This window comes from Periophthalmus magnuspinnatus, chromosome 17 (assembly GCF_009829125.3).
Source record: "Periophthalmus magnuspinnatus isolate fPerMag1 chromosome 17, fPerMag1.2.pri, whole genome shotgun sequence".
NCBI classification, from domain to species: Eukaryota; Metazoa; Chordata; class Actinopteri; order Gobiiformes; family Gobiidae; genus Periophthalmus; species Periophthalmus magnuspinnatus.
Genome location: NC_047142.1, coordinates 10,249,937 through 10,262,538, shown reverse-complemented (window position 1 = coordinate 10,262,538; position 12,602 = coordinate 10,249,937). Strand labels below are relative to the sequence as shown.

Below are 12,602 nucleotides of genomic sequence, written 5' to 3'. Positions count from 1 at the left end.
ATATATATATATATATATATATATATATATACTGCACAATAAATACTTCAATGAGTCCATGTTTTTTTTCTTTATTTTGTCATATTTTTGATGTGTTTTGACTCTAGGTTGGTGATTTTCATTGTACTTCCACGATTGGCGATCCAATTACATTGAGTGTCAGTAATGAGACGCACATAGATTCACGCTGCAGTAGAAGAAGAAGAAGCAGAAGCAGCAGCAGAAGAAGAAATAAAAAACAGAACACGCGGCGGCCATGTTTGTAGTCCATCTCTGCAGGGGCTTGGTTGAAAACACACGATTCTTTTTTCTTCTGGTCGTGATTTCGGGGATTTATTTGGTGTTAACGGGTCAAATCAGCACAGATTCTTGCTAAGACACTGACAGGAAGATGCAGGATGACGCACGCTACCTCAAACGGTAATGTTACGCTATTATAAATGCGTGTTTTTAAAGCTGCTTTTCCTGTTAGCGTGCTATCTATTACAGATCATGACTAAATGACTGCACTGTTAGATCATAGTAATTCATTATAAATATTAGACATCATTTGTAATTTAGCCTATACCAAATGTCTTGCAATGGTTGGTTTAACAGTTTGTATAGCATATTATTAATACGATGCTGAATCAGATGGCTCCATGGGGATTGCCTACAGTTCATGATGCATTTTTAAAGGAGAGCCAGGTGATACATAAACAATGAGCATTTCTGTCTCTTATATTTGAAATTACATCCGAACCATTCATGAACACGTAATAACACCAAAACTAAACATTCGCTACTGTTCAAAACGGACTAACTTACTAAATTAGCTCAACGGTTTGCTACTCTGTTAAAACCGGCAGCTAGCTAGCGTTTAACTTGTCCCTTGATATTTAACGCAAATTTATGTCACATGTCTTGCTAAAAGTACTAATACAAAGCCGACTGTGCATTCATCTGCTTATACATATTTTATTAAACGTGTCATTTAAGGTTTGTTTTACTACAATTACTGATTAGCCCCTTAGCAGCTAGCACATAGCAGCAGACCTTTAAAAACATAGCTAGCCATCTGGGCGTGTCATATTTTGTTAAATTACATGAAATATTCAGTCCACTGTACAACAGCCATGTGTTGCCTTGTCAATCTATATGACATTATTACATTTAGATGTCCTTAGTTAGTAGTTAGATTTGCATATAAAACATAAACCTCTTTTCTTTATTATTGATATGATTATTTTGATGGTATATTCATATAAAATATAGACATAATCTGATAAAAAAAAATAAAAAATAAATTTAAACATTCAGCCATTGTATTTTTTATGTTTGTGTCACTGAACCAAGTGTCTTCTTTGTTTACAGGAAAGTGACTGCTGGTAGTCTGGATGTCCACCCCACAGAGAAGGCACTTGTGGTGCACTATGAGGTGGAGGCATCCATCCTGGGAGAGGACGGAGGGCCTATGCTCGGCGAGCGCAAGGAAGGACAGAAAATGTGAGACTTTCTACAGTGCTAATGCAGAACTTTGTCATTCTTGCATTTCCTGAATTCTGGCAGTGTGAAATGCTGTTATGATATATTTCACCTGATGCAATATATTGACTAATCAAATTGTTAATTAATATTTAATTTGAGTGTCATGTACCATTTGAACCCAGCCCATAGACTAAAGGTACAATAACACACATGATTAAGAGTAGACTACAGTACTAAATTATTTACACATAAGTCAACACAGGAGTCTTTCCTTTTCTAGCTTGCCCACTGCTGCTAAAGATATTTATTTACTTTTTGCTCGTTACACCTCTGACCTGTAGGCATTCATAATAATAATAGATTTTCCTTCTATTCACATAGTGTAATTACCATACCAGAACAACTCAAATGAGTTTCTTTTTGCTTGGGGGCCAAGATAGTTTTGCATTGATTGTATGACCATGGGGTTTTTTATTTTATGTATTTAATATTGTTTTAATAGTTTAAACAATTTATACATTTAATTAAAGAACAAAAACGTATTCCTGCTTGTCTGTGCCTTTCTGTAGTATTCGTGTGAAGAGCTTAAGCCCAAGCACAGATGTGGGGGCACTTGCCAAAAAGGTGGTTGAGGAGTGCAAACTGATCCCAGCCTCCCGCCTGCCGCAGGTGGAGCAGCTGCTGTACTACCTGCAGAACCGCAAGACCTCCCCAGTGGAAGGACGAGGTCTGGAACTATCCTCAATTTACAGACTGCATTTATTCTATAGGCCATGATCATTTGTTAGATGATGTTGTATAGCAGCAGAAAACTTTTGTCTATAGTTTCTGGGAAGATGCTAATTGTGATTTTTACATTTTTGTGTCTGCAGGGGAAAAGAAAGAAAAAAGGATAGCAAAGCCCAGAGAATTGGCACCATTTGAAGGGATGGAGGTAATATTTTATCATCCATTCACTTGCAAATGATGCATCTGATTTATGTAAACAAAAAAAATCCCTGTTTTGTAGTTAAATGAAGAAGCCAGTATAACTAAAGTTGAGGAGTATGTTGAAATGCTGTATGAAGGCATCCCAGAGAAGATCCGAGGCTCTGCCCTCATCCTGCAGCTGGCCCGTAACCCTGACAACCTGGAGGAGCTGCTACATAATGGTACAATTTCACTTAATAGAGTTGGAGAAGGAATTAAAAAAAAAAAACTATTGTTACCATGGAAATCTGCCATGTTTGTGGCAGTAGTTCAAAACTCTTATAAAAATATATTAGCGAAAACAATGTTTAAAGTAAAAGAAAGTGTGGTGGAACTAGTTGATAACTGGTAAATACATCACTCTATGGTGTGAGAAAACATTTGAATGAACATGAAGTTTAGTATTTAGCATCTTAAAATCTCTATTGGGTTAACATTAGGCTAATTGAAAATTCTTTGTTGTCTGACATCACTGAGCTCTATAACAAAGCAATACAGTGTGACTTTTTTTTCCCTCAGATATTAACACATTTGTTCTTATTATGTTTACTCGGACAGAGGCAGCTCTGGGGGCTCTGGCCAGAGTTTTGAGAGAAGACTGGAAACAAAGTGTGGAGCTGGCAACAATCATTATCTACATCTTCTTCTGCTTTTCCAGGTTCATATTAAAATTCATATTTAAAAAAAATCAATACTCAAGTATGGTGTATGGTATCCAAAACCTATTCTGAAAAGTACATTTTAATTAAAAAGTTAATCAAATAAATACTACCTACCTCTTTTCTTGATTTCCTCCTAGTTTCTCACAGTTCCATGGAGTGGTGAGTCATTATAAGGTGGGTGCGTTGTGTATGAGTGTCATTGAACATGAACTGAAGAGACATGATGTGTGGAAAGACGAGCTACGCAAGAAGAACAAAGCCTATATCCTTTTTAGACATTTTAGTTTGGGCTAATTTAATATTTCTCTGAACAATATAGAGTCTTGTACCATTTTCTCTGACTCCTTATAATGGCTGGCCTTATACATGATCCAAAAGTGAAAATAACTTACTGATTTTAGTTGGTGCAATTATCAAATTCCAACAGCTGCAATGATTTAGAAACTAGAATACAATTTGCAAAGGACAAAATCTAATTTATAGAGAAATCTAGTCGTACCTGTAGTTTAGTCCTCTACTTGTATTTGAGAGAAGACTGAAATATGAACTGATAAACAAAGATTAACACTCCTGGAGTTGTTTACAATGAGCAAACAGAAGCCTACTGTTAAAACACATTGCAAATCACAATCAAAAATCGAGCATCCAGTTGAGTTTTTTTTACCTGTAGTTGTGTTTTCAAAATATACATTTTTGAAAACCGTTAATGTATTACATAGTACTTTACATACTTAAAAAATTGAATAAAAATGGCATACAACTTGCTGTCAATATCGCATCTCAGTATGAGAATCAGAGTAAGTTGGTAAATAAGTAAAGTAAATAAAAATTGACTTTGATATACAAATACAAAATGTACAGTATGAGCAGAAGGTTAATTACAGATGTCTAAAGTGGTATTGACAGGTGTTATAGTCTCATTTGTATGTCTCAAAATGCTCCTTAACTGCTTTGTTTTACGTGAGTCAGCTCCAGAAAACGGTTCCCTTCGAAGAGACCAAGACAAAGCCACAAGGAAATACCAGAGTCTGTTGGCCAAACAGGAGCAGTTGCTACGAGGTTGGTTCTTACTGTAAAAGTGTATTTCAAATAAATACAGTATTCTTATACTATATTGAATTCCCTTAGTGTCTTTGTACCTGCTGCTGAACCTGGCGGAGGACACAAGGACAGAGCTGAAGATGAGGAATAAAAACATCGTCGGTCTTCTGGTCAAAGTGCTGGAGCGGGATGACGAGGAGCTGCTGGTGCTGGTGGTGTCTTTCCTCAAGAAACTCTCCATCTTCCTGGAGAACAAAAATGACATGGTGAGACGGGGACAACAGATTATAAAAACTGCAGTGCGGATACATTTTCTGTTGCATTAAACCAATCCACATGGAGATGAGCAGATGCCTCCACCTGGCAAAGTTACAAGTCAAGTCTATGGAGAGGGGACCCATCTAGTAATGCATGTTTTTCAATGTGTTTTTGAGCAAAATAAACATATTGGCTAATGTTAATTAAAGTTTGCATGTAACTGTAATGTTATTTGAGAGGGACTTGTTTAATAGCACAAATCAGCTCATCTGTTGTAGCTCCAGCTAAGTCAGGTCTTTATGGTGAGATTATGTGAAAACAAAGCTCAGATTTAAAGCTAATTGAGTAACAGAGCTTCAGGCAGAGCAGTGCCTACAGTTAGCATCATCCCCCAGGGAATGCTGATGACATTAGCTGCAATGCATCAATGGAAAATTCTGTATTTCAGGCTGAGCTGGACACGGTGGAGAAGCTGTCACGCCTGGTCCCCAGTGAACACGAGGATCTGCTGAACCTCACGCTCAGACTGCTGCTCAACCTGTCCTTCGACTCTGGGCTCCGAGCCAAAATGGTGGAGGTGGGGCTGCTGCCTAAACTCACAGCACTTCTGGGTAAGAATCAATATGTAAACAGACTTTTAAGATCTTATCTCTTCTATCACATTGTAATTTCTATTTGATAAAACGTTTAACCAGCTCCCAAGACCACAATACGTGGATTAATTAATTATATTATAAGTACGATACTTGATTTGAAATTGTGTTTTGCAGGAGACGAGAACAACAAGCAGGTGGCCATGCGCATCCTGTACCATATCAGCATGGATGACCGCTTCAAGGGAATGTTTGTGTACACAGACTGCATCCCTCAGGTACACCGAGTCACATGATACTAGGTACATTTACAAGGCCAGTAGGGATGCACCGAACAAAGCTTTTGCAGTTCTGATACTATAGTTTTACATACAGTATCTGCCGATGCCCGATATCAACCGACACCAATGCAGAGATTGAAAGCAGAAAGATTTATCTCCATTAAACAAAAATAAAATGGGACGAAACTGATTCAAATGTTTTATGTAGCTGTTACTTATCTCTCAAATAGCGACGGAACAGCTTTGTGGAAATACAAATTCAAACATAAGACTTTGTGGCCCCACTATGACCGGTAAATAGTCTTTTTCATCGATGTATATGTCAAACCAGTTATATTTGCAGCTTTTCTGGTCTAACGCCTTCACTTACATCTAATTTTGTGCTGCAGTCAGTGGCCTCTGTGATTGTCAAAGTAGTTGGTGACATCACACAAGAGTGACCTGATTAAAACTAGATGTTTCTTATTACAAACACCTGACTGCAGGGGCGGAGTTTGAAGTGTGGATACCTATCGACCAATCACACTGTTCTTTATTAATCCAAACCTTGCCCCTCCTCTCCCCTCACTCTCTTTTTCAGTCCTCCAGGTACTACCCAGTTTAGCAGCTCTCAAAGTACTATGAATTTTAAAATATCTCTTTCAATCCTTAATATTTTGTGTCTGTGTGTAGCTCATGCAGATGCTTTACGAACACGGAGAGGAGGACTTTGAAATCGAGCTCATCTCCATCTGTATCAACCTGGCAGCCAACAAGAGGAACGCGCAACTCATGTGTGAAGGTCTGCTCTCACTTTATTGTATTCTATCAGAAATTGTCTTACTATGTTTGAGTACAGACATAGTATTAATTTTGTTTGTCTACAGGCAACGGCTTGAAAATGTTGATGAAGAGAGCTCTGAAAAAGAAAGACTGCCTCCTTATGAAGATGATCAGAAATATCTCACAACACGACGGCCCCACCAAAGCCTTATTTATTGTACGATCTATTTACTTGTATATTATACTGTACGTATTTTAAAAAAAGCATGTCTCTACTTGTAGATTACTTTGTCTAAGTTTTATCCTGAATCTGTTGCTCAATTTGAAACATGAACAATATATTAACATTTTGTGACAAAATCGGACCACTGCGCTGTCTGCATCTAATTATAAATCGTTTCATTCATTCCAAACTTTGATTTTGTTTGATGTGGACAGGCACAGAAATTGCAGGGTTATTGATTATTAAGAAAGACCTGTTCACTTCACAAATGGCAATATATATCAGGAATGTAATAGCGTAACATGAATCTTCTGTGTCTATGTGTTAGGACTACGTAGGGGACTTGGCAGCAGAGATCCGGGCGGAGGAGGAGGAGCAGTGGGTGGTGGAGTGTCTGGGGACTCTGGCCAACCTCACCATCCCCGACCTGGACTGGGAACTGGTGCTCAAAGAGTACAATCTGGTGCCCTATCTCAAAGACCGACTCAAGCCCGGTAACAATCAGTATTCTGTAAAGACTTGGATACCAGATGTTTTTTGCATGTGTAATCTCACTCATTATATTATTCATTAGTCAGTCATGTATTAGACAAAAGAAGGAAAGGGGTTTATGTACTTTTTTGAAACTTGCATTTTAAAAGGTGGAAAATACACAAATTAGTTCCAGATAATCTGTAATCAAGATTTTTAGTTTGTTTTCTTTATGGTTTCAGGCTCTGCAGAAGATGATCTGATCCTAGAGGTGGTGATCATGATCGGAACGGTTTCCATGGACGACGCATGTGCCGCCATGTTGGCTAAATCGGGCATTATCCCAGCTCTAATAGAGTTATTGAATGGTAAGGGAGCCTGTTACCTGGTCAGTGGTTTTATAGTTTAGAAATGGTTGATATAAATGTTTTTTGTTCCTTTGTGCAGCCCAACAGGAGGACGATGAGTTTGTTTGTCAGATTGTGTACGTCTTCTATCAGATGGTTTTTCACCAGGCCACGCGAGACGTCATCATCAAAGACACACGTATCCTTGACTACTGAATTCAATTGTATAGTTTGTTTTTATGGGGAAAATAAGATAGAAAAGTTTTATTCCTCATCAAACCAGAAGAAGTTTTGGCTGCGCTTGGACTTAAAGATGGGGTATTATGCACGATTGACTTTTTAGAGCTTTTCTACCTTGTTATGATGCTGTTCCCTCATCAAAAACATGTCTGAAGTGGTTTTATGTCATCCATGCATGTTTGAGTAATCTAACAATTTCTCAAATGGGCCCGATTTGAACCCTCCTTATGGTTAGCTGTGCAATCCTGTCCAAGCCTAACAAACGTACATTACCCATGCTCCCTCAAAACAGTACACTACAACTTCACAAACCTGATGCAATGGGCAGTAGTTACATTAGCAGAATGCACACTGATTGTAATATTATAGCAGTCTGAAGGGGGAGCATCAAAAACAAAACTAAACCTTATTACACATTTTAATACATTGTTGTCTGCAAATATAGCAATTTCAAAACATTAAAAGGTAATGTGGTGAACTTAAATATGTTATGTTATATGTTAGTAATTAATGCCCCATAGAAGTGCACTACCCCTTCTTTAAAACATGCCTAAAGGTACAAAGGATAATACTGTAATACATGAACCATGGTGCACAGATATTCTTCCCTAACTGTAGTCTCAGAGGCTCCTGCTTACCTGATCGACCTGATGCACGACAAGAACGCTGAGATCAGGAAAGTGTGTGACAACACGCTGGACATCATCGCTGTGAGTACAACATATCAACATATCCTACGCCCAGATACGCTACACCCAGCCACGCTACATAAATATAAATACTTACAGTTTCAAGTATTGGAAATCAGATACTAATCAATACTAAAACTAGTATTGAAACTAGATACTCATTTGAGCAGGCATTGATACTAAAAAAGTCACATTCACAGGACAGAAGTGAACCTTTCCTGAACAGCTTTAGAATGATCTTGAGTGATATAAAAGAAAGTACTACTATTTATTGAAAATTGCATTTGACTGTCTAAAATATTATCATCACGGTATCAGAATCGGTATTGAGTCTATTCCTTAGTATCATGATCGAGTTTAGTGTTGTGGCAAGAGTACTTACGACAGAGTACTTTGCCTACAGGAGTACGATGAGGAGTGGGGCAGGAAGATCCAGTCGGAGAAGTTTCGTTTCCACAACAACCAGTGGTTAGAAATGGTGGAGAGTCGGCAGGTGGACGAGTGTGAGCCTTATCTCTATGACAACGACAACGACCACACGGACCTCTTCTACAGCGCAGGTACATGACACACTCAGGATGATGCTAAAAACAGTCCTATTCTTTTCAACTGGTTGATGTGCATCAACGGATTAGCTGCAACAATTAAAGGACTAATTGTGAATAGTCGACTAATAGTAGTAGTAATAATAGTAAGTAATTGTATTTTGATAATCGTTAGTCCATTATTTGGACTCTACAGACTCTAAAACACATATGAAAACGCCATTTTATAACATGAATATCAAAAACATATGAATAATTTTCATCAATAATACACTTGGATCGTAAATATTCTCTAATTAGAAGTTTTCAGTCACCGTATTTTGACCTTTTATTTGTGTCTTTTATGAAAAGATTTTTTGAAAATAAAATGTACAATATAAATAATCTCTGTCTGTACAGATGGGATAACTCCAGGAGACGGCTCGGTCAGCCCAGATTTCTTTGGAGATTTTCAGCCGTCCAATGGAGACCTGCATCTGGGAAGTGGGTGAGTCAAACCTAATCCTCTGTACCTGTGCTGTGTATGAGCAGCTCCATTTTGTTACTTAACTAAAAGTACATACAGGAGCCAGAAAATTCAAATAAAGGTAGCACATAAAAAATATAGAAGCAAGTTTTTTTTGCTTAAGGCCCAGATTGAAGATGAACTCTATCCCCCAGAGGCAGTATAAACTTATATTGGCAAATATCAGTTATCAGCCTCAGCAGCAGGACAAATATCGGCCGATACCCAATTGTTTTGGAGTAGAAAGTACAGACACCTGCTCTAAAAGGTAGCTAAGTCAAAATTAAAAGTATCCACTGTAAAACATGGATCTACAATAAGAACTGGATAAGACACTCCCCCCTGTCCCCGTGTGCGATCAATCAGTGGCCGCTCCAGCCCCGAGAGTTCTCTGATAGAGCACAATGCATTTTTCTGAAAGGTCAAAAAGGTCAATTTTTGTAGGAATTCATGTCTAATTTCACAACATGAACTTAAAAAAATTAAATTCTCAAAGTGCCTAAAAGTTAGCTTTGAAAGATTTTGTCTAGCTCCGCTCTGAGCCCGCACTAGCTCTGCTCTCGCAGCTATTGCTCTGATTGGGCAGAACTGAGCACGCAATGCACATTTTTGATGTCACATGACGGGTGACACTAGGCCAGTATTCAAGAAGTAATGCAGAAGAAAAAATCTTTTTTGGCATTTCACACCGATGAGCACAGGGCATTGAAAACAACACAACACCATCGTCCAGATCTTATTATATTTCACTTAAGTACAGTACTTTTACTTTTGTACTTTGTTATCTTGCACCACTGTAGTGTATTTTTCCTATGGGCAGAGAGTGTTTGTATAATATTAAACCAACTTAATGTTTCATGAATATGGATTTGTGTTCCAGGGATGTTCCAGAGGTGTTTGACCAGACCACCTCGTCTCCGGGGCGACCGGTAACAGCGTACGGCTTCAGACCAGACGAGCAGCCTTTCTACAACTATTCATAGGCATAAGAACAACTAATAGCCCCAATCATTCAAATAGTCACTATGCCTCCTGCTGTCTGTAGATACACTGCACCACGAGCTTCTGACTCAAATGTTGCTTACTTTGTATCTTAGACATTAAAGTTGACAGACAAACTGTTAAATATGTGAATTTTGGCACAGCTGTTCAAACTGGGCTAATGTAATCTTCTAGGCCTTTGCATCATTACTTCACACTTTATGTCTGTGCCAATCCTCGATAACATTTATTCAATACTTAAAGGCTCTGTACCTGATTTTTATCATCTTTAAAAACATGAAACGTGAAAAACAGAAGTAGGTAATTTTAAACGGTTTACAGTTCAATATATCACTTCCGTAATATATTCTGAACATCCTAATTATTCACCACAATGAGCGCTTTTAGCAGGTTTCAGAGGCCAGAGTGGAGTGTCGTCACAACAACTAGCATGCTGAGAGTGCACTTCCTTGTTTGAGGAGGATAAAAACACATAAGCATACACTGGTCACCTTAAGATCTGATTTTACAATATATATCTGTACTGGGGCAAAACTAATGTTTTCTTTTCTTACATGAAAGCGATGAGGTGCAGCCCCTTTAAGGCTCACTGAGACAGTTCACAATAGCAATTTATGAAACACCGATTTCCATTAGTTTAACTGTGAGGTAGAAATGCTAACCACTCTGCCACCGCATAGAATGTTGTTGACCCCTTTTTGCAATGAAGAACTCAAAGCTTGTTCTTTTATGTTGTGTGTGTCAAATCATTGCAGTGTTAGACCATCGTTACCTATTGTTTGTAGAACATATCCAAAATGACATTTCATTATCACTTTGAATTTGCAAAAAGGTCACTGGATAATTGTGAAACTTTTAACACTGGACTTAACCTGACAGTTTTGTAACACTTTAGTTTAAGGTCCACATATAAGCTGCTAACTAAATAGTAACTGGTAAGCTCGTTAGTGGTTATTTAACTGTTATATATACATTTATATAACACTTCAGTTTTCACTAAGATGATGGTGAATGTAGTAGCGCCTATTGCTTAATCAGGATTCGGTTTGCAGTTGTTTTAATTGTTTTTATTTAGATTTTGATGATTTAGATGGAGAAAAGGCAGAAAAGAGAAGGTGTAGTGCTGCTAACTAAATAGTAACTGGTAAGCTCGTTAGTGGTTATTTAACTGTTATATATACATTTATATAACACTTCAGTTTTCACTAAGATGATGGTGAATGTAGTAGCGCCTATTGCTTAATCAGGATTCGGTTTGCAGTTGTTTTAATTGTTTTTATTTAGATTTTGATGATTTAGATGGAGAAAAGGCAGAAAAGAGAAGGTGTAGTGTGAGTTGGCTAAAGAGTTGGGAGTGGATTATGAGTTTAATCTGCCAGGCTGCATATTTTCCTTGTACTTTTTTCTACATGAATAGTAGTTTTTGCATGAACTCCCCCTGCAGGTGTAGTCTTGTGAGTGCAGTTTTGGTCTGATACATAGAGATGGGTAGTAGTTTTGAGAATTTTTACCACACCCCCTTTTTTCGTCAACTGAGCGATTGACTTTTTTTTGACTACAGCTCTAATAGGCATCACGTTATACCTTTTACTATTAGCTATTAATATGCGGTCCATTAACTAAAGTGTTACCTGTTTTATTACTTTTGTTATATTGTGAACAAAATATCATAACATTTCCGAGAGGTGTAACTAACTTGACCACTAATGTGCATTGACATTTTGAAAGTCTCATCCATATTTTTAGTGAATGTTTACACTTCTTTTACTTTCCAGCACTACAGCAACTTACTGTACAGTGCCATTGAAAGAACTGTATCGTTAAAGAGGAGGTATTGTGCTAAATTGACTTTTTTATTTTTAACTTTTTGTTTTATCATTGTTTCCTCATTACAATACAATCCAATGCACTACAACTTCACAAACCTGATGCGATGTGCAGTAGTTTAATTAGCAAAATGCGCACAAATTGTAATGTGATAGCGCTCTGAAGGGAGTGACTTGGGGCATCAAAAACAAAAAATGTACTTATTAAACATGATAATTTGCATTTTTTAAACAATAAAAAGTAACATTGTGATCTAAATATGTTATGTGTTAGCAGTTAATTGTAATACCTCCTCTTTAACATGACTGACATATATCGTATTATTATTTATAGGCATTTTTGCACACTTTAGACTGCATGTTTATATAAGTTATTGTTCGTATACTGTATGCAGAGTTGTTTTTTTATTATTAAATATCATTGCTACTATCCTCACTGGTATAAACTGTAAACGTGTACCTGGGCATACATTTCTGGTCTTGTTGTATGTTGTTAAAATACAAGAACAGACGCTCCAAATAAAAAGATGTTATACAAAAAATACTTGTACTTGTGCTACTGCTTGAAGACAGGTGTGCCAGTTTTAGGTTTAAGTTCCCTTATTTCTATGATTAATTAGATTATGTTTACGTTCATGCCTCTGGACTGATATTTAAAGGTGCACTATGTAACTTCACTGGTGGAGGGGTTCACCACTTGCTTGTCTCAATCGAAATGTAA

At 37.4% G+C, this 12,602-nt stretch overlaps 1 protein-coding gene across 1 annotated transcript; it reads left to right on the top strand.

Moving 5' to 3' along the window:
* Positions 1 to 228: 228 nt before the first annotated feature.
* Positions 229 to 12,417, top strand: LOC117385412 (kinesin-associated protein 3-like). The gene is made up of 20 exons (XM_033982706.2): positions 229 to 420; positions 1,354 to 1,485; positions 2,037 to 2,194; positions 2,340 to 2,401; positions 2,477 to 2,618; positions 2,995 to 3,094; positions 3,236 to 3,360; positions 4,059 to 4,157; positions 4,227 to 4,405; positions 4,846 to 5,008; positions 5,168 to 5,268; positions 5,944 to 6,052; positions 6,138 to 6,250; positions 6,585 to 6,750; positions 6,970 to 7,095; positions 7,175 to 7,273; positions 7,939 to 8,024; positions 8,407 to 8,563; positions 8,948 to 9,035; positions 9,934 to 12,417. The coding sequence occupies exons 1-20, from the start codon at positions 392 to 394 to the stop codon at positions 10,034 to 10,036; spliced, it is 2,337 nt and encodes a 778-aa protein (XP_033838597.1). The 5' UTR covers positions 229 to 391; the 3' UTR covers positions 10,037 to 12,417.
* The last annotated feature ends 185 nt before the right edge of the window (positions 12,418 to 12,602 follow it).